The following is a 22,050-nucleotide window of genomic DNA, read 5'->3' as shown; positions in this document are numbered from 1 at the left end:
CCGCATTTCACTATCCCATTGTTCTGCTTCTAGTAAACCTTTCTCACCCATTCGAAAATGACCACTCCTTCCCTATTACAGGCCACTGTCTTTGTTTACTCTCAATTCACCCTTTTTCACACATCTGTGTTTACAGTATTTGTTACTTCTCTTCCATTTGACTGGTATTCAATTTACACATCTATAACCTCTTATTTCTAAATCTAGTATTCTTGCCATATATGCATCTCTTAAATGTCAAAAATTTACTTTTCATATCAAAGAATAATATATTCCCTAATCTCCAAAATCTTCCCATAAACTCTAACTTCCCTATATTTGTAAGATTTATATCTTGCAACTAATATAGAGAATTATACAAGGAGCAAGAGATGATATCAGCAGTGGGGAAGATGGATTACAAATTAGTAACTCATACGACATACCCGATATCCTTCCTGATGAGGTAGGACATGCTTTGAAGAAAATGAAGAATCAGAAAGCCCCCGGATAGAGTTAAAATTGGGAGGAAGAGACAGGACACAGAAACTGGCACGATTCTTCACAAAATGCATTAGAAAAGCAGTGACACCTAAGGAGTGGAATAATGTAATCATAGTTTTGCTGCATAAGAAAGGAGATAAATCAGAAATTGGAAATTATAGACTAATTAGCTTGTTATCCCACATCTACAAGTTGTTCACAAAGATCATTACTAACAGATTAGAAAGAATACTTGATGAGAATCAACCAAAGGAGCAAGCTGGCTTTAGGACAGGATTCTGAACTGTGGCTACCTTCATGTATTATCACAGCTAATGGAGAAAGCAAATGAATATATAAAACACCATTATACCTGGCATTTGTGTATTACATATGGCATAAGGCAATGTTTCAGGCACTAGAAAGACAACACATAGATACTCCATATATTATGATTTTGAAGTAAATATATGAAAACATTACCTCCTTTATTAGACTAGACAAAGGCAGTAGCAAATTTAAAATTGAGAAAGGAGTTCGACAAGGAGACACAATATCTTCAACGTTGTTTAGCGCCACCCTTGAGGAAGCTTTCAGAAGATTAGACTGGTTGCAGAATGGAGTCAATGTGCATGGAGAGTACCTAAACCATTTACAATTTGCAGATGACATTGTGATCATAAGCCATGATCCCAAAGAATTAGAGGAAAATTTTAATCAGTATGCGGAGTTAGTAAGGATTTCAGACTAAAGATGAATGTGGTTAAAACAAAAGTAATGATGAACAAGTATGCCACAGAAAGGGATATAATCATTGAAGAAGCAGTAATTGAAAAGGTGGATTCATATAATTATCTGGGACAAGTCATTAGCTGTAATAATGATAAATGGCTGGAAGTCAAGAGAAAAATAAATTTTGGATGAATAGCATTCAGGAAATATAGTCACATACTGAGGAGCAATATCCCAATTTGTTTGAAACGTAAAATAATGAACCAATGTATACTCCCCACCATGACTTATGGAAGTGAAACTTGGGCAGTCACCAAAAGAATGGAAGAGAAGCTGAGAACTATACAGCAAAGAATGGAACGAATTATATTAGGAATCAGACTATTAGATAAGAAGAGAAACACATGAATTAGGCAGCAAACTCAAGTAAAGGACATTCTATTCAAAAGTAAAGAACTAAAATAGTCTTGGGCAGGATACAGCTCGAAGACATGATGACAGATGGACTTAAAAAATAACAGAATGATTCCCAAGAGGAGCTAGAATGACGGAGATGGACAGATGAAATTCGCAAGTTCATGGGTAGTAAGTGGATGGCCATTGCACAAAAAAGAAGGAACTGGAAAGTTGGTGGAGAGGCCTTCAACCTGCAGTGGATTGAAAATGGCTGACGATGATGATAATCTATTCTTACATACTTATATATACTTTTGCATCCTTTACTGCTGCTTTGCATGTGTTGGTGCATATATCATACCTTGCTTATTTATTTTTATCTATCAACTGAAATTTTATATTACATTTAATATATACTGTATATATATATATATATATATATATTGAGAATGGACTTCCTGATTTTTCTGTTCCTACTCCCTCCATCAGCATATCCTTTTGTAATGTGGTACTTGTTTTCTTGGCCAGGCACATGAGAATTATTGGACACTGCTCCAAGTAAATCTGTTTTAAAAACAATTAAAAATTTCCTTTTTAAACAACTGGCCTTTTCTGAAACAATAAAATTCTTTATATTGAATCATCCATATAAAAGTATCTTGAGAATATTTTTTTATTTTATATTAAAAGTCTTTTATCTATCTGGTTTTGATATCAGACTTATTGGAATTAAGCGTTTTGCCTGAATTAAATATTTGTTTGTTTAAATTTATCCGTCACCACCAAATACGGAGGATGCGGAAAGGTCAGGGAATGACCACCGCATATCCCGGAGCAATATGGCCTTAGTTGCTAATGCTACTAAAAACCAAAATAACTAACTAACTAGTTTAAATTTATTACAGGTAACGTATGCTCCAAGAATGCACAAGAAGGTTGTACTTTGGCTCAATCAGCACATTAACTTTGTATACATTCCTCATCACAATGGGATATTAATGATCATTATTACTAATAGTATTAGTTATGTGGTACCTTTTTTTAAATCATTTTAAGGAGGGTATTTTTTAATATTATTAATTATTTTTTTGTGTTTCTTATTATTGGATATCCATATTTAAATTGGCTCGGCAAATCGACCAATTTCGCATTGCTTCAGTAAAGTTTTTAACCAATATTATACAATTTATGACTAAATCCACCTATCAAAATTTTTAATTGCTTCTGATTTTATTAGAACTAAATATTATGAGTTATAAATATTTTCCTCCATCTTGCTCTTTATAAGAAAACACTAAAGAGAAAAGAGAAAAAAAAAAACAAATGCCCATAAAACACTTTGCTGCTGTTACACATTTTACAGACTAATCCGTCCTACTTTGTCACTTACAAAAGTGTTCAACATGTGGCAGAATAGATTTGTTTGTTACTGGTAATTTTGAGATTGTTTTGGCAATAGAATTACTACCAGTGGTTATAAAAGATTAGCGAGAAACTTATCTTCTTGAAAATCATGTTTCAATCAATTTCAAATTGTTTAGCTTAGATATTACATCATATAAATTAAGAAATGATATTAAACTAGGTTTTAAGCTTAGCTTAATTTGAGAATTTGTATTGTATGGAGGATTAGTTTGCAATTTGAATCAAGTTACCCATAATTCAGAAAAGCTTACAGTTAAAAGGATTAGTTTAAGAACTTTAAAGTGCTTAGGTAATCAAGGTTCGAAGGTTTATTATTATTAGCTATATGGTGCAAGGAAGCCGAGGCTTATGCTGCACCAGCCAAAAAAAAAAAAAAAAAAAAAATCCCGAGTTACCTCCTGTTACCCTGAGAGAGAGAGAGAGAGAGAGAAAGTCAAAAGGGAATCACCAAGAAAGAGAAGAACGATGATATCCAGTTCAGGACCCTGGATGTGCCAAGCCCATACTCAGATGTGACCCTCCGAGGTGAAAATCTGTGTTTACTTTCCATGGTAAGGGTAGAATAAAGACAAGAACAGGCAATCACAGGTTCAAGATAAGGGTGGCCCATTATGGAGACAGTTTTTTTTTAAATGGTAATTCCAAATTCGAAGATATTGGAATCTGTATTACAGGTGCTTTTATTGCATTGTGTAGGAGAAGACAAAAGATATTTGTTGACATTGTATAAATTTTTCAGGAAAGAAGTGTGTGTGCGTGTTTCTCTCTCTCTCTTTTCCCCTCCCTCCCTTCAATGAATTTCAGGGAGAAATGAAGCTGAAAAGCTATTTCGGTGAGTTTGGATTGGAGCTGTGAATGGATATTGGCTAGTTGAGTGTTCGGACTAGTTTGAAAGAAAGGTGGAATGATAAATTCTAATTCAGAAAAGACATATAGCAGAAAATGAACACATGTTTGATAGGGCATGGAATGAGTTTGTGAGGAAACATTGACCTTACTGCCCCCCCTTCTCTTAGGAGTGCAATGTTCTGTGATATCACCATGCTGCACAGTATTTTAAAACAATAGCACTTTCCAGCATTTTTGAAAAATAATTCAAATTATATTTATTAGACAGTGTGACAACCATTTAATGTTTACTATTTTTTTTTTTTTTTTTTGTTTGAGTGAAAAGGGCGAAGATTGCAGCCAGAAATAGAGCACACTTATTAGAGATGGTATCACTTTCACAAGTTATATAAGATAAAACAAGGAAATATAAGATATCACTGGAAAATATTAAGATACGATGAACACAGGTAAACAAGTATCGGTTTAGAAAGTGCTTTTGGAATCAGTTGCTGGAGTCTCTAGAATGCTGGAGACTTTCTTTTTCTTTTTTTTTTTTTTTTTGTTTAGTTTTGTGACACATGTTGATAAAGTCTGTTGAGTTTCTTTCTGTTTTACAGCAAATTATGAAAGGCAAAATGTTTTTGATTATTTCAGTATAGCTGTTGGAATTTGTGGAGCCTTCTTAGAACACAATTGCAACTAGAATATCTTTTGTTAAAGCATCCACTATATAGTAATTAGGTCTTCCCTCCTTTAAAGACAGTTTTTCTCACATTATTTGTGCTGCACTGACATTCTGCTTTTTTTCTTACAGTGAAATGGCAACATTGACATGGCACAGGTGTGGATTACAACTTGACCACCCACATATTATAAGCCAGCTGCATTCTAGCCAAAAATAAAATTTACCTAATATTTTATATGAATACATAATGATAAAATGAAATGAACTGCTGTATTAAACAAGTATCTTTATTGTAAGCAGTTTCATATTGACTTTTTTTAAAGCTTCTCTATGCTGACACCAGTAGAATAAATAGGTTAACATTTTAAATTGAAAATGCAATGTTTACTGTGTAGAGTAAATGTGAAGTTCTAATTTATCAGACAGTGAGCTTTTACATTTAGCATAACCTGGTTACTACCTAACAGAATTTAGAAATTTGTGGGATTTTTCCCATCGATAAAAGGTATACTGCTGAAGAACCCAGCATTTTGAAACTAGCTGACCCATATTAAGCCCAGGGATCTCATTAAAATTGCTTTTAAATAAATATAATCATATTGTATAAAATTTATTTATTTATTTGTGTACATTGATATTTTAAATATATGGTATATTAAAAATACAAAAACTTTTATATTTTCTTCTCTATCAATAATCCTGTAGCTATATACAAACATATTGATTAGATCTATAATATTGCCGACCGGGCTAGCCGGGTGGGTAAAGTACTGCAAAAACCTTGGGAGGTGCATTATGGCCACAGAAGCCAATGCGCCAACAACTACCCAAAAAAAAAAAAAAAAATCTGTAATAGCAATAATTTTTTTTACAGATATTACAGATCTAATCAAAAGTTTTTCTTGGAATTAGTTTTTGGATTAAACACTTTAATAGTAGGACTTTTTCAAGATAATATTCAGAAAATTTGTCATATTTTTTAATCTACTTTCCAGACAGTGGTTGTAAGAGTGTCATATATGTGTCTGTCTCATGCAAATAATTTCTGTTTACAGTCCAGTTGAAACTAGCTTTATCACACAGAACCCACCCATTTTGGGGAATAATTTCATTCTTCCACATTTTGAAAGAGAAAAAATATGGCCCCAATATGATTTTAAGCATCACCTGTTTATAACTTGTTTGTTTACAGGCTGATCCAACCGAAATTTACAAGACTGTGAGGGGAAGTAAGAGTACCCCCAGATGGGGGGTTTACTTCTATTTTGATCTGCCATCTTGAAAAAGAAGGCCACTTGAAATACGTCTGATCTGAAATTTTTCTGTCTACAGTCTGATTGAAACAAAATTTATTAAACTTAATTTACAATACAAAATTGTCTGATCGCACTAAAATCATCTTCATTAGTCATCTCTGAACTAATAGTCATTAAATTGTAAACATCTGCTGACCCAGAACCTGATTCACTATGAGAAGTGATTTTTTTTTTTGAATTTCTGAATTGAAAAATTTTTCTTAGTGAAAATTAGTGGTTGTCTACCAGTTTTTATTACAAAAATCAATGTGTAATACAAAAGTAACTTGGTATCAACTCTTGGAGGAAAAACTAAAACTTTTTTTAAAAATTATTTATTTCCATTATATTTGTGTAATAAAACGAGAAAAGAAATAACATTGTGATTGCTAGTCAGAAATCTTCACCTACATATTCATATGAAAAGAAAAGTAATGCATATATGTACATTATTGTATTGAATTAATGAAAGCAGAGCCATCTATTGTATAGTATATAAATAATGATTTTAGAAAAAACATTGTTTTCTGCTAAATCACATAATGCTATGATAGTTTTGTGAATATTTGCATTAAAAACAAAATTGGGACCTCAAAAACGTACAGTGCATACAAAAACATACACCACATATGTGCAAATTACTTTTCAGTCAATGCACCTGATCGTGTTATATATGGGAAAGTCGTGCATGTGGTTAACATAGTTATGCAAATTTTATTTCAATAGAAAAACTTTATAAATTCATGAATATGATATCAAAATACTCATAAATTTATATGTACTCTGGCTTAAAATCTCTCAACTCCATTCTGTCAGATTTGTCTGTTGCCTCTATTATTTTCCCAACTCTGCCAATCACTTGGAACTCTTTGACTTCCTTTCTTTGAAACTTGACTAATAGTGATTGCAAGCATTAGGGTGATGAGCTTCATTATATCTCTGCTGAATGTGGCATTTATCATCCAATCTGTGGTTAAATTTGGATTTGTCAAAGAATATTACAGATTCCCATTGCTCAATTGTCTGATTAACGTGTTCTTTGGCACGAGTTAGTTGTTTTTTCCCCTCATGGCTTTTGTCAATGAGGGCTTCTAATAAGGTCGATATGCTTTCAGGCCATTCATAACAAGTCTTCGTGTCACCTCCGTAGCCAGGTGGGCAGGTGCAGCAGTGCTTAACACACGCTTCTTGATTAGACCGGGGTTCGAGCCCGTGACCAACAAATATGGAGGATGCGGAAAGGTCAGGGAATGACCACTGCATATCTCCGGAGCAATATGGCCTTAGTTGCTAATGCTCCTAGAAACCAAATAATAACAATAATAACAAGTCTTCATCGAACAGTTTTGTCACTTGCATTTACCTTAGTATGTTTCACGTGGATTTTAGGTCTGTGGAACTTGCATGACAATCATGGAAGCACAGATACTTCAAAACTCTGTCCTGTGCTGTGGTACCTTTCCATTTCAGCCTAGTTTCAGATTTTCTTTTGACATCTTTGGTCTTTTGACATAAAACACTAGTTTTGCAGAATGATGTAATAGTGTATTAATGTGACATAATTTTACGTATAGTAGAGGGAATTATTAAGGAAATAATAAACATTAAGAGAGCAATGCAATTTATGTGGCAGCCATTGTATTCATCCTGCACTTCAATGCCCATTTTAAGTAAAATCCTAGTCTTTCATCACATTCCTACACCTAAATAAAGTTAAATAGTATAGCAGTTATTTATTTTCTGCTGTTACTATGACCATGAATTTTGACATCATTCCTGGCACCTGAGTTTTGGAGGGTTTGTCTAGCTATATCTTAAGATAGACCCCCCCCCCCCAATTCTGGCTTCTTTAAAATCGTTTTAAAAAAAAAATTGGATTTCCAAAAGTAAATTCTACAATTCAGAAATACTTCATAAGAAATAAAAAATGCTTAATGAGAATATCATTCCACATTATATTTTTTTTCCTTTAGAAGCCACCTTCATGAGCTTTACCAGCTGTATACCACTCTTGGTAATCTACCTTTAAAACAAACGTATTGCATTGCTCTTCTTTTTTTTTTTTTTTTGGATAATTTTGATTTCTTGTTTTTGATAAGTTGCAAGTCGGGAACCAGGCCTTGTAGTATATTTTTAAATGAACAGAAATTCATTTTTGGGAAAATTAAACTGTAAAGAACTATACAGCTTTCAATTACAAAAAGCCAAACAATTTTGTATCAGTTTGTTATAATATGGCTGTTACAAAAAATTAACTTTATTTACAAGTATTTTATGGTTATATTCCCTTAAAATAATTGCTAGTCTCCATACGGCTCAATCAAAATGTGCAGGAGGTGGGGGGGACTGATAGTAGCTTGGTTGTATTACAAAAAAGTGGCGAGGGAGTAATCTGCTACTCACAGTATGTCTTCTGTTGGTTGAAAGCATTGTACATATGAGTGGCACTATCTTGTGGAACAAATCAATCATGAAGATTCATGTCCAAACACAATTCCTTGGACTTAAGGTCATTGCCACTGGCACAGTATAATACCTTCGCAACACCTGCCACATTCCACTTTGCATTCTGAAATATGATTAAACATTTCCTTATTCGTGAGAAATAACCTTAACCATCTGGCCACAGTCCCATAGGCAATACATAATACCCACTCGCTTCTTGCAGAGCAAGAAGTATTCCTTAAATTTTGCCTCCACACAAGTACATTGATCTTGCTTTATAAATGTCTTTTGGAATTTTTGCAGCATGTACTTCCACTTCTCTGTTCCGCCAAACAACTTTCCCATTTGCATTAAAATAGAAACTGCTTAAGAAACTCCTATTCATTTGTCCAGTCTTTATATTTAGCCTATGCTACCTGATTACTACTCATAAAACATAGCAGTTGCCACTTTTTAAACAATCCTTGGTTGTTCATGCGTATGAAAAATTAACTTTGACAATTAACTAAATTTGATGAATTTATTTTGCGCAGCTTTCATGGGAACACTTTCCCCACCATCTTGGCAAAAGAAAGTATGGGAACTTGGTGATGATGGTAATAATGGGTTTAAAAATGAAGATTTAATTGTGTGGATGAGAACTGCAGCACTGCCAACATTTCGAAAATTGCATCGTAGGATTGATCATACCCAAGAGCAATTTATTTCATCATTACCAGCTGGAAAATATCAGCTTACTATCAAATATAGTATCCTTTGCTTCTAATGGTTATTTAAAAATGTTTTTATTGTTTACAGAATCTCCAAAACATTAACTGAGGAGATGATATTATGCCTGAAACACCACTTTAAATGTTTATTGGTAAACAGTTTAAATTGCAAAGCTTTAGTAGACAAACAACATAAATACAGTGAACAAATGCAAACATAATGTTGGAGGTAATAAATCTCTTGCATTGTCTGTGCAATAGCAAAAAAGCAGGAGGAAGTACATTACAAAACCAGCTGGAGGGGAGGGGGTTCACATTGTGTTTAGCATTAGTATTAGAAAGATTATGCAAGGAAACAAAGCTTACACAGTACCAGCAAAAAAAAAAAACTTTATTTGTCTATTTCTTTCAACAATTTGTCTAAACTTCCCTAAATTTATTCAAACTAACCCATCAACTGATGGAATTTTCTTCCAGCAGTTGATTACTGTTTTGAGATTGCAAATTTCCACACATCTGTTCTGCAGCAGACTTTTTCCAATTTACATTTATGACCCCCTCCAAACTTTTCTTATGTGTTTCAATTAGATTGCCACACCGATGCCTGTTTCCAGAGACTGCAATTTACAGAACCAGGTCGTCTTGGTAGGAATACCCTTTTGTGGCCCCAACTAACTCTGTTGCTCTTTTCTGCACCCTTTCTAGCAGATTACATCCATCCTAAAAAATATGAGAGGTTTCCAAATCTGTATGAAGTATTTTAGATGTGGCTTAACCATAGCCTTATACAACTGTATGATCATCTTTTGTCCTTGTTTGAAAAAGTTCTTTTATATCATAACAGGGCTCCCATGACCAGCTTGTTTACACTGCTCAGAGAATTTCATTTTGGGGTTGTACAACTATCCCTAGATCTCTCCCCCCCTCCCTCCCTCACAAGTTTCGTATTTTTGGTATAATATGTTATTTTAGGATTACTGCTAGCCAAATGGAGTACTTGCATTTATCATGTTAAACCTCAACTGCTGTTTTCCATTCCATCTGTCTAGTTTGTCTAGATCCTCTTAAAGTAATATACCTTAGTTACTGTCATTAATCGTGCTCATGTTTGTATCATCAGCAAACTTAGGCATTAAAATGCAAAATCCTTTTACCAAGTCAAAAAATTTTATTTCACCTGTATATGAAATGTTTTAGTAATGTCAAAGTTTCCTTAAATAACACTGTATCGACATATGTTTCCCTCCACTCCACTAATGTCAATTGTTTGCAGCCAATTTCTATGCATGAATTTTGAAAATAATTATTAAGTCACAATTTCAACATATCTGGGTTTTTGGGTTTATCCATAATACATATATCTTACTGTAAGTAGGGAAGTAGATATGACACTGATCTGTTGTATTACCTACAGATAATAATATTTGCATGTTCTCTTAGATGGCAGTAATGTTGGGGAGGCTTAACACATTCAGCCTTGTCTGTGGTCCTCCCACCTCTCTTTTTCAGCAACAGAAAAACGGATGTAGTGCAAGTACATGTGCAGCTTATCTGCATATTATTTGTTTCTTCTATGTGTTGCTCAGTATTTTATTGTTAAAATAATAGAAAAGGAAGTATCTAATCACTATGACAATTTCTGCTACTTGTCTGGAGGGTTTACAACAAATACTTAGAGGAAGAAAATCTACAATATTACTATGCATGCAGATTTTTTGTACTTTAGTTGTAAGATTCATGATTAGAAAAAACTTGAACCCAACGTTATGGGGGGGGGCAGTTCAAAAGTTTTTAGCCCAATATAGATTGCAAAGGTTTTTGTGAAAGAAAATATTGTCAATCTGTGCTGTTACTCTTCTTGTGTGTTCACAGAAAATTTCAGATTGGCAACTGTAACCTTCTCCTTTACAGGGGTGTTGAAATTTAGCATATCCTCCTTTGGTGGATAAGTCAAAAATCTATTTATCTCCATTGCACATCAAGCTAGATTTGAAAAAAAGGTTGAAGTCAACTTTGACCCTGAAACAAAAGAATGGGGATGGTATGTCACTATTCTCTCTCAACAGTTGCCGTTGAGAGAGAGAGAATAGTGACATATCATTGAGAGAGAATCAAACACTGTGCACTCAATGAGTTTTTTTTTTTTTTTTTTATCAAAACCCCAAACACAAGAGGTATTAGAACCTGTAGTACTTAGTACAGTGCATGTGTTGGGGGTTGAGAAGACAAAAGAAGATATTTGTTGACATTAGACTTAATTTTCAGGAAATACGTATGAAGGAAGGTTGTTCCAGAAAACGAAGTTGAATGAATAAATGAGAAAGATGGAAAGTTGGTTCTGTGAGTCTGAAGGTGGACAGTAAATGGATGTTAGCTGGTGGCGACACTTGTTTGGAAGATACTTTCATTGCCTATGGAAGTATCTGTAGAAAAGGCATGCAGCAGAAACAGAATGTCTATGAGACAGAGAGTGGAGAGACTCTGTTAGAGAGGAGTCATGAATTAACCTAATTGCCCTCTTCTGAATTAAATCTAGAAGCGTGAGAGAGGTTTTGTGGACACTACCCCAGATGTGTGAACAATATTCCATGGTAGTGCGGATTTGCAATTTGTATGGAGTGAACAGAGTTTGGAATAAAAGTAACGCCAAGAGCGAAAGAGAAAACCAAGTTTTTTAGATGCAGAGGAAGAAATATTTTTATTGTGCTTGTGCCAAGAGAGATTAGAAGTCAAGGTGATCCCCAAAAGAGATATATCATTTTGCCTTGAAATCGGAGTGTCACCAAAGGTAAGCATAGGAGCAGAAGAATCCTTTTTGCAAGATATAAGACTGGATTCCAAGAGGTAATGCTCTTGGTCCTTTGGATTAAAGTGTATTTTGGTAATTAATACACATCTTAGGTCTTCGTAGATTGGGCAAGTAGACATTAGATGCTCCCAGGTCTCTGGGAACCCGCAGAAGCATAGGGGGGGTTGTCTGTTAATCCCATTGTTATTAACTTTCCTCTGATGGCCCCATGCCCAGTGAGTAGGTATGAGGACAGTACACCTGGGGAAAGCCAGACCGGCATTTCTGGATGAGTTTTTCTCAGGTCTGGAATGAATTTTTTCGTAATGGCGCCCCTTGTGCTGTCATTCCAGTGTTGCTCCCAGAGGTCATGTAAGTATGCGTTCAAACGTCAGGTTTCCATTTTGTGGTTGTTTGCTGTGTTTGAGGTGAAGTCCGGGAAGGTATATATAAGACAAGACTGAGTTTTAGAAGAATTGAAATCAACTAAGTTGTCTTTGCTCCACTGGAGAATTACCTAGAGATCGGCATTTAAGGAATTGGTAGCAGATATTCAAGAAGTTGAAGCTGATTGAGCAGGGCAAGGTTTCTCAAACAATAAAGTGGAATGCAATGTGCTGTCATTAGCAAAACTGCAGATAGGATTTCCAGTCAATCAAAGAAGGTCATTAATATACAAGAGGAAAGAATTCAATCTTGGGGGACACCAGCATTAGTGGAGAAGTCAGAAGACAGAGAGCCATCTACCATCACCCCCAGTGAGCGGTCAAAGAGAAAACTGGATAACCAATTACAAAAAACAGTTGGCGAATCATAAGCTGGCAGCTTATGATTTGCCAACTGTCGAATTGCTTACGATCGAAAGCATTTGAGATGTCAAGAGCAAAAGCTTCTGTTTCACTGAATTTTTCCATTGAATTTGTCCATAAATGGGTAACGTAAGCCAGAATATCACCAGTGGATCGACACTGATTGAATCCATACTGGCGATCATTGAGCAGATGGAATCCATACTGGCGATCGGTGAGGCAGATAGAAGATTTCTAGATAGTTGAGTTGACAGTTAATTGATTTCTCCAATACTTTAGAAAGACCACAGCAGCTTGTGCGCCATTAAACACCCATACCACACACACACACTTTAGAAAGAGTAGAAGTAATTGCAATTGCACGATAAACGGATGGGAGTGTCTTGTCACCCTTTTTAGGAACTGGCTGAATATGAGCAAATTTCCAATTACAAGGAAAAACACCTTTGGAATTAAGAACGTGTAAAAAGGCAGAAAAGAACAGGAGAAAGTTTGGGAGCACAGGTTTTGAGAACAAGTGGAGAAATACCAATGGCGCTTTTTAGCATCAAGATTTGTCAACATCCTTCTGACAGCCTTTTAGCATTAGCATTAGTAAAGGCACATGACGAAAGAAAGCAAGCTTATGCAGCATCAGCCAAAAAAAAAAAAAAAAAAAAAATCCATTTCACCCCTCCGTTCGTTTCAAATACCTGTCCAGCCCAGCCTGAAATTTATTTAGGCTATCAATTTCCACAACAAAGGATGGAAGTCTGTTAAACCTACCAACTACCCGGAGGCTAAAGGCAAACTTCTGCACATCTGTCTTTCCTCAATTTCAATTTATGCCCTCTCAGGTGATTATTCTGAGCAAGAGGAAGGATCCCATCAGCATTGAGCATGCTCAAACCATTCAAGGCTTTATTAACCTCGATCAGATCACCTCGCAGGTACCTAGTCTCCAGACACTCTAATTCTCCAATGGAGCAAAACAACTTAGTTGATTTCAATTCTTCTAAAACTCAGACCTGTCTTATATATACCTTCCAAGACTTCACCTCAAACACAGCAAAATGGAAACCCGACATTTGACTGAATACTTACATGACCTCTGTACTCGTTCCAACAGTTCTACATCCTTCTTAAAATGAGGCTTCCAGACCTGCATACAGTAATCAAGGTGTGGCCTGACCATTGCTTTATACAAGGGGATAATCTCCTCCTTATGCCTGCTAGAAAAATTCCTGTATATCATTGACAAGACACCATGAGCTACTCTTGCAGACCATCTACACTGTTCAGAAAACTTCATATCTGCCTGCACAGTTACCCCCAGGTCCTTTTCGTTCTCTACCACTGTCAGTGTAGTACCACAGAGTTGATACGTTACTCTGGGGTTACTGCTTCCAATCTGTAGTACTTTAAATTTGTCAATGTTAAACTTCATTTGCCACCTCTCAGCCCATCTGCTCAACTTTTCTAGATCCTGTTGCAGCGGAGTACTGTCATTAGTTTCCTTAACAACCCTGCCAACCTTCGTATCGTCTGCAAACTTGGACATTAAGCTTGGTACAATATCATCAATATCATTTATAAATACAGAAAACAACAATGGACCCAACACTGAACCCTGAGGGACTCCACTAATAACATTAATCCACGATGAGCAGTGACCATTGATTATCACTCTCTGTCTTCTCCCACTCAACCATCCCTTTATCCATGGCAGCAATTTGCCTCCAAAGCCACACTGCCCCAATTTGTTCAACAGTCTTCCATGTGCAACAGTATCAAAAGCCTTTCTGAGATCCAAATATATGATATCAAAGTTATTCCCTGCATCCAGTTCCTTTGTGACCACATCATAGTATCCAATCAAATTGATCAGGCAAGAATTTCCCTTAACAAAAACCATGGTGTGTCTGAGCTATAACAGAAGTCTTGTTTAGATGATCCTGCAGTGCTTCTTTTACCAGTCCCTCCATTAATTTTCCTGGAACAGAAGTTAAACTTACAGGTCTATAATTACTTGTGTCACCCTTTGATTCTCCTTTGTGAATTGGTGTCACCTTTGCACATCTCCAGTCCATGGGTACCTCCCGTGAGTCCAAAGAAGCTCTCATAATTATGTCTAAGAGTTTGCTTACTTTCTTTCCTGCCTCCTTTAATATAATTGGATAGATCCCATCCACCCCGGGTGCCTTTTTTATGTTTATCTTCAAAATTTCTCCTCTACTTTCCTCTCAGTTATTACAAATCATCTAGCTCACTGCCAGAATTCAATTCACCTCTGGCATTCCCCTCCCTAAATAACTCATGTGTGAATGTAGATGCAAAATGCTGATTTAGTTTGTTAGCCACCTGAGCAGGATCATCAACAGTTGAACCATCAATATCCAGTGGACCAATATGATTCATCCCTTTCCTTGTAGAGGTTACATAGGTAAAGAACTCTTTGCTGTTCTTCTTTGTGACTTGGTTACAGACCCGCTTACAGTCAGACGTATAGCACGATAGACGTGTTCCTAGAAACCCTTGTGCAATGCAAAATCGTGCAATATAAACAACAGGCCCTATGGGAAAAATAGGGTTAGGTGTTGCCCACCCAAGATTGAACACACATTTGTAACCAAACACAATAAATAATCGTAATAAAATGTAAGTATTTTATTACGACTATTATGTAATAAAATATTGCTAATGCTTTTTCTTCTATCGTAAGCAAATTTGTTCTTTGAGCAAATTTGTTCTCTTTCAATTCTTTATGTCTTGATCTAGATTTTAATTACACTTTGAGTTGTTTCTGCTGTGAAAGTTTTCATTTCTCTGCATTCTTTCTAATTCTCAGCGTTGCCTCATTTAGGCTTATAGCACGTGCAATATCAGTGGTCTTTTATTTTGCTCAAAGCGTTTCATAGTTTCATATTTTTTTCTCTATGGACAAAGACGGACTGGCCGTAAGCCTTTCCGCGGAAATCCTGGTGGGCCGGAGGCTGGTGTGATTTTGGCCATAAACCATAGTATGAGGCCACTACAAATTTTCCCGGGTAATAATTTTTGACCCAGTGCACCTCTGTTTATCGATATTGCTTTTCTTTTTCTCTCTGAATCTGTAGTGTCTTCACCAGGACGCTTCCTTTTCACACCTTTTAAGTATTTTGCTCATTTTTAGAGAATAAAACACAATTACAAAATGAGGAGGCACGCTTGATACACATAAACAAAGCTGACACTGTATCAACTGAATAGACAACGCCGTAAAGGCAGAGATACACTATTAACACCTCATTTTACTAAAGCACATTTCTGGGGGTTACTATCATAAAACAATGCGATAATACCGATTGCTGGAATTGTGTGGATTTTTATGTTATTATGGTGAAATATGTTTTCTCTTTCACTGATATAAAAAACATAAATACATTTTCAGTATCTTCTCTTCATTCTCTTCGCATTGCCGTTCACTCGGGGTGATTCCGCGTTTGACTGCCATTTCATATAAACACAAAGGTGAATCGTGAATAAACGAATTCGGTTCGTGTTATATACGATATCGTTCCTCTATTTATAAATCGTGTATGATCAATTTTCATATGATGTAAACACGTGTTATATGAGGACAGACTGTATATCTCTCAAGCTTCCATGTCACGCATTAATTTATGTGTATCCCATGCATTTTTCTTCTCTGCCTTATGTCTCATTAGTTCATCTGACATCCATTTAGGCCTAAAGGAAAAGAGTGGGGGGAAAGAATTGAATATTGGGGGACACCAGCATTAGTGGAGAAGTCAGAAGACTGAGAGCCATCTACCATCACCCCCCAGTGAGCGGTCAAAGAGAAAACTGGATAACCAATTACAAAAAACAGTTGGCAAATTAAGCTGGAAGTTTGTTTAGAAGACCTTTATGCCATACACGATCGAAAGCATTTGAGATGTCAAGAGCAAAAGCTTGTTTCAATTTGGACGGAAGACCACAGGAGGCATTGAATGGAGTGTGTTGGGAATGGTGAGAGGTGTTTTACCAAGATCATTAATATATGAGTTGGAAGGAAAATGGGATGCTGGCAGGTTGGCCGAAGTTACAACAGAATCATCTGGTTTTGACAGAGCTGGGAGCAGAGATGGGCAAACATTGCGACCAATAGCTTTGGCGAGAGACCAGAATGCCAGGCTACCATTAGGGCAAATAGTTAGTTTTCTACTCTAAGCCTGTTTAAAATCTAGTTTGGACTGATTAATAACTGCTTTACAATTGTTGTGAGCTGTGGTTTAGACAGAAAATGAAACTGAAGAATTGGAAGGAAGCCAGTTACGATATGCAACATTCTTCACTTGAACAGCCTTAGCACATTTATTAGAAAACCAAGGTTCAGATAAACTATGAGATTTTAAGGTGGAGTGTGGAATAAAGGATTCCATTCCTACAAGAATAGTTTCACTGACATGATCTGTGCAAATGTTGACATCAGAAGTTTTGAAACAGTGATCCAACCAAGGAAAAGAAGAAAAGAAGTCTCGCAGGTCATCCCATTTTGCATTCTTGTAATGCCAAATGACATGATGTTGGGAATAGTTATGAGATAAAGGCACCATTAGAGAAGAGGCAATCACCAAGTTGTGATCTGAGGTGTCTAAAGGACCACTCAGTTCGACTGTATACTTAGAAGGGGTGTTTGTGAGAAAAAGATCAAGCATATTGGCTGTATGGATAGCATTGTCCAGTATTCTGGTAGGTAAACGAGCAATCTGTATGAGGACATTAGTAATTGCAAAAAGCTTCAGCATCTCGACCAGGTGGGTTGGTGTGACTAGAAAACAGAAGCCAGCTAGAGTTGTGAACATTAAAATCACAAAGGAAAATTACCTCACTGTTAGGAAAGTTGGACTGGAGAACGTCAAGTTGCATTGAGAAGAAGTCAAAAAGTTCCAAGTGATTAGCGAAGTTGACAGAACGGTAGAGACAACAGATGAATTTGACACAATGGGTTAGAGCAATTTTAAGCCAGAGAAAATCAAAAAGGGGAGATTCCAATATACCAAGTCTCTAACAGGGAATATCAGAACGGACCTATGCACAAGTACTACCTTTGAGGCATCGTAAAGGAATCATACAGATAATAATTTGGGCAACTGAGATGAGCAGTGGAATCAACCAATAACTGAGATTCTGTCAGAAAAAATACATGGGGTTTGGCAGACTGTAAGTGGAAATGGACATCATTGAGATTAGAACTGAGACCACTTATCTTTGTGAAATGAACTAGGAAGTGTTTGGGTTTAGATCTTTTAGCAGATAAATTTGCTCTATTAGTTTGACAATTCATGGTCAGTAGTAAGAAAAAATGTGTGTGTGGGATAGGGCATATCCAAAAATATCATTACTTCATACATGCTGTATGAAGTAATGAAATTTTTGGATATGGCGTACACATGGTAAGAATATACCCAGATCCTTTACATAACGTGGCCTCTACAATTGCCCCCGCCCCCCGAATAAACACTACTCAGACTCCCTCCAGTCACTGTCTGGCAGAGTAGAGGTAGCAAGATTATACGCTAGCTGATCCAGAAGCCTTCTAGAGAGTTACCAATAGGTTCAGTCCAGTGTACTAACTAGCCTAGCGGCCGGCCTGCGAATACCGTTTGAGAGCTGTACCCTCAAAATCTAAGGAAGTTTGGATCTCGCCATGATGTTCGTCATAACCTCAAAAGACATCAGTCATACTGCATGATGGAAGAGTTGACCGGAACTTAGCTCTGGAGACTAAACATGGGTTCCACCACTTCAAGCCTCCAATAAGCAAAGTGGTGGTAATTCACCGGTTGATGAGAGTCATCTACCACCTAGTACTGTGTGGTAACACAGAAGGATGGCATTCCTTCATATGTTGTGGGTTCCACACCTTGACCCACAGTGTGCTTCAGCATGGAGGTTATACCCAGGATTACTAACAGTTCCACCATCATGAAAGTGCAAGCAGAGGATTTGGCTGTTACAGACCGTCTGGACTTCACCGAAATTGAGTCCATTTGACTCAATGGACTATGCTTGCTTTTATAGCAAGCATAGTTTGTCTGGCATATCTGAGAGAATGTCTGCGACAGCCTCACAGACCTAAGTACTTTCATTTAAAGGGTATGTCAGAGAAATTCACAAATACATGCAACAAACATTAGGGGAATCTTGTTCTTCTTGCACAACTGGTTAAAAACTGGATTGCAGAATTTAAGCATGGGTTAAAGATGTGCCCCACAGTGGGAGGGCTGTTACCATTTCAACACCTGCAAATGTGAATGCCATTCATAACCTGATGATGCAAGAACACAGAATAATATTGAAGCACATTTGAGACAACCTTTAATATCTCCCATGAGTGAGTTCACAGTATTGTAGCGAATATTTTAAGAATGGAAGTTTCTTTGAGGCGAGAAAGAGTGAAGTGTTGTCATGGGATTGTGCATCATTTCAAAGATAACGAAGCTCAGTTTTGAGGGTAGTATATCACTGTGGATTAAACATAGTGACAGACCACCCCCATTCTTTTGTTTCAGAGTCTAAGTTGGCTTCAACCCTTTTTTATCAAACCTAGCTTGATGTGCAGTGGAGGTAAATGGATTTTGACTTATCCATCAAAGGAGTATAACCTACATTTTTCTGGCCTGGTGTAGTTTCTGAATGGTCAGGCCATTTTTTTACACTGTAGTGGCAATCCTTCATTTGCTATCTCACTTGCATAAAAAGCAGCAGTATTTAGTGTATCCACCTTGCAACCCAGTCAGCAAAGATTTTTTTTTTTGCAGAAGAACCTGCAGGTTCTCGTATGTTTAATTCATATGAAGTGCATGGGCCAATGGTATTGATGGATACTTATTTCCATTATGGAGTAAAACTGCTTTCAAACTAAATTTGGATGAATCTGAAAAGCCTCCACTGCTCCGAGATATGTTGTTGTTCTTGTTTGGTTTTTAGGAACAATAGCAACTAAGGCCATATTGCTCCGGGGATGTGCGGTGGTCATTCCCTGACCTTTCCGCATCCTCCGTATTTGGTGGGCATGGGCTCGAACCCTGGTCTAATCAAGAACCGTGTGCTACGCACTGCTGCTCTTGCCCACCTGGCTACGGAGGCGCCCCGGTATATGAGTAATAGGTCGTTATGTGATAGGTGGAACAGGACCAGGGTATGTCTGCCAGGGCAAAGGTTGATGAAGTAGAACAGACATCTTTTAAGGACAAAAAGGGTGATATTGTTGTACACATTGGCACTAATGATATTAAGAGTAGGAAACTGGCGGATTACTTAACAAGTATGGGTCAATGTTGAAAAGAAACCGTGAGTTAGGGTTTAATTTGAAAGTGTCTGCAATTCTGCCCAGACACGATAGGGGGGAGTATATGATGACAGCCTTGTCGATCAATTCGGCCCTGGAGAGATTGTGCAAGGCTCAAGGGGTAGAATTTTTTTTCAGCCTGGTCTGTGTTTGTTGCAGGAGAGACTGCTTCTACAGGGATGGGATAAACTTAAATAGAAAGGGTGCAAGAATATTTGCTGATGCTATCGAGGCAGTGTTAGGTGGATCAGAAAACTTCTAGCTTTGAGGGATACACGGATTAATAGATTAACAGTACCTCTGGAAGTGGTGAAAGTGATTCTTGCACTGCTTCTATTGGAAAGAGCAGCAGCCTGGAAAACGAGGTGCAGGGGATTTCAGAGACTGCTCGGAGTCATTGTGGAACAAGTAAATACATGGACTGTATAACGGTAGCTAAGAATAGGAACAGGTGCATGTATACTTCATGTACACCAATGCTGGGATTTTGGTAAATAAATTTGATTGATTTCAGGTGTTGGCCAAAACATCAAAGGCAGTTGTTATTGGGATTTCAGAGATGTGGTGAAACACACAGTTATAAATGGAATGCAGAACTGGAATTTGGGGAGTACAGTGTGTACAGGGAGGATAGACAGGACAAGAAGGGAGGAGGGGTTCTGCTGTTAGTTAAGAAACACATAAAATCCAAGGAAGTGAAGCCAGTTGACATGGCTGGACAGTGCAGTGTCGAGTCAGTTTGGTGTGACATAAGCACTGGGAAAGCAAAATTGAGAGTAGGATTGTGTTATAGGCCTAAGGACTCTCATGAGTATAATGAACAGCTGTACAGAGAAATAGAGTGAGCCAGTAAATCAGAGTGTCTTATAATGGCGAATTTTAATTTCCCAGATGTTGACTGGAATTTGTGAGTTGGTCACTCACACACATGCAAGGCTTTTGTGGATTTATTGGAAGATTATTTTCTACAGCACCATGTTCAGAAGGCAATTAGAGGGAGTAATACTCTTGATCTGATTATCAGTAGTGATTCTTCATGCATTAAGAATCTGCAGATAAAGGAACCACTAGGTGGCAGTAATCACATTGAGCTGAAGTGGGATTTACTCAAAGAGGTAACTACCATTAGGGATAAAGTGAAGGGTTTTTGCTTTTGTAAAGGTGACTACAGAGGTCTGAGATGGTATTTAAATTCTATACGGTGGGACCAACTATTAGGCAGGCAAAGCAGATTACAAGAAATCTTTGGCAAAGGATGCAAAGAAAAACAGCAAAGAGTTGTTTTCTTATGTAAACTCTAGAAGGAAGGTGATGAATCAATTGATGATGATCCTGCTCAGGTAGCTAACAAACTAAATCAATATTTTGCATCTACATTCACACGTGAGGAGCTATTCAGGGAGGGGAATACCAGAGTTGAATTAAACTCTGGCAGTAAGCTAGATGACCTTGTAATAACTGAGAGTAAAGTGGAAGAGAAATTGTTGAAAATAAACATAAGAAAGGCACTTGGGGTGGATGGAATCTATCCAGTTGTCTTAAAGGAGGCAGCAAAGGAAGTAAGCAAACCCTTAGCCATAATTATGAGAGTTTCCGTGAACTCAGGGAAGGTACTCGTGGACTGGAGATGTTCAATTGTGACTCCAATCCACAAAGGAGGATCAAAGGGTGACACAAATAATTACAGAAATGTTAGTTTAAGTTATGTTCCAGGGAAATTAATGGAGGCACTAGTTAAAGAAACATTGCAGGATCATCTAGACAACACTTCAGTTTTAGCTGAGACACAGCATGGGTTTGTTAAGGGAAGTGTTGTCTGACCAATTTGATTGGATACTATGATGTGGTCACAAATGAACTGGATAATTTTGATTCATATATTTGGATCTTAGAAAGGCTTTTGATACTGTTGTACATGGAAGTTTGCTGCACAAATTGGAGCAGTGTGGCATTGGAGGCAAATTGCTGCTGTGGATAAAGGGATGGTTGAGTAGGAGAAGATAGAGAGTGGTCATCAATGGACACAATGCTCTTCATAGACTAATGTTATTAGTGGAGAACCCCAGGGTTCAGTGTTGGGTCTATTTTTGTTTTCTGTATTTATTAATGATATTGATGATGGTATATCAGGCTTAATGTCCTCTAGAAAAGGACATT

At 37.0% G+C, this 22,050-nt stretch overlaps 1 protein-coding gene across 3 annotated transcripts in view; it reads left to right on the top strand.

The window, feature by feature from the left end:
- LOC150078487 (cell cycle control protein 50A-like) overlaps nucleotides 1-22,050 on the top strand; it is a 175,220-nt gene that overhangs the window by 142,571 nt on the left and 10,599 nt on the right. For all 3 annotated transcript variants that reach the window (XM_090385196.1, XM_090385195.1, XM_090385197.1), the window contains one exon: nucleotides 8,805-9,020. In XM_090385196.1, coding sequence (XP_090241322.1) covers nucleotides 8,805-9,020 — 216 coding nt within the window. The remainder of the gene's footprint in view (nucleotides 1-8,804; nucleotides 9,021-22,050) is intronic.

Source organism: Mastigoproctus giganteus, chromosome 11 (assembly GCF_048544385.1).
Source record: "Mastigoproctus giganteus isolate SK-2022 chromosome 11, ASM4854438v1, whole genome shotgun sequence".
In the NCBI taxonomy this organism is placed as follows: Eukaryota; Metazoa; Arthropoda; class Arachnida; order Uropygi; family Thelyphonidae; genus Mastigoproctus; species Mastigoproctus giganteus.
Note: the sequence above shows the minus strand (reverse complement) of the source record. Positions and strands in the feature narration are given on the sequence as shown.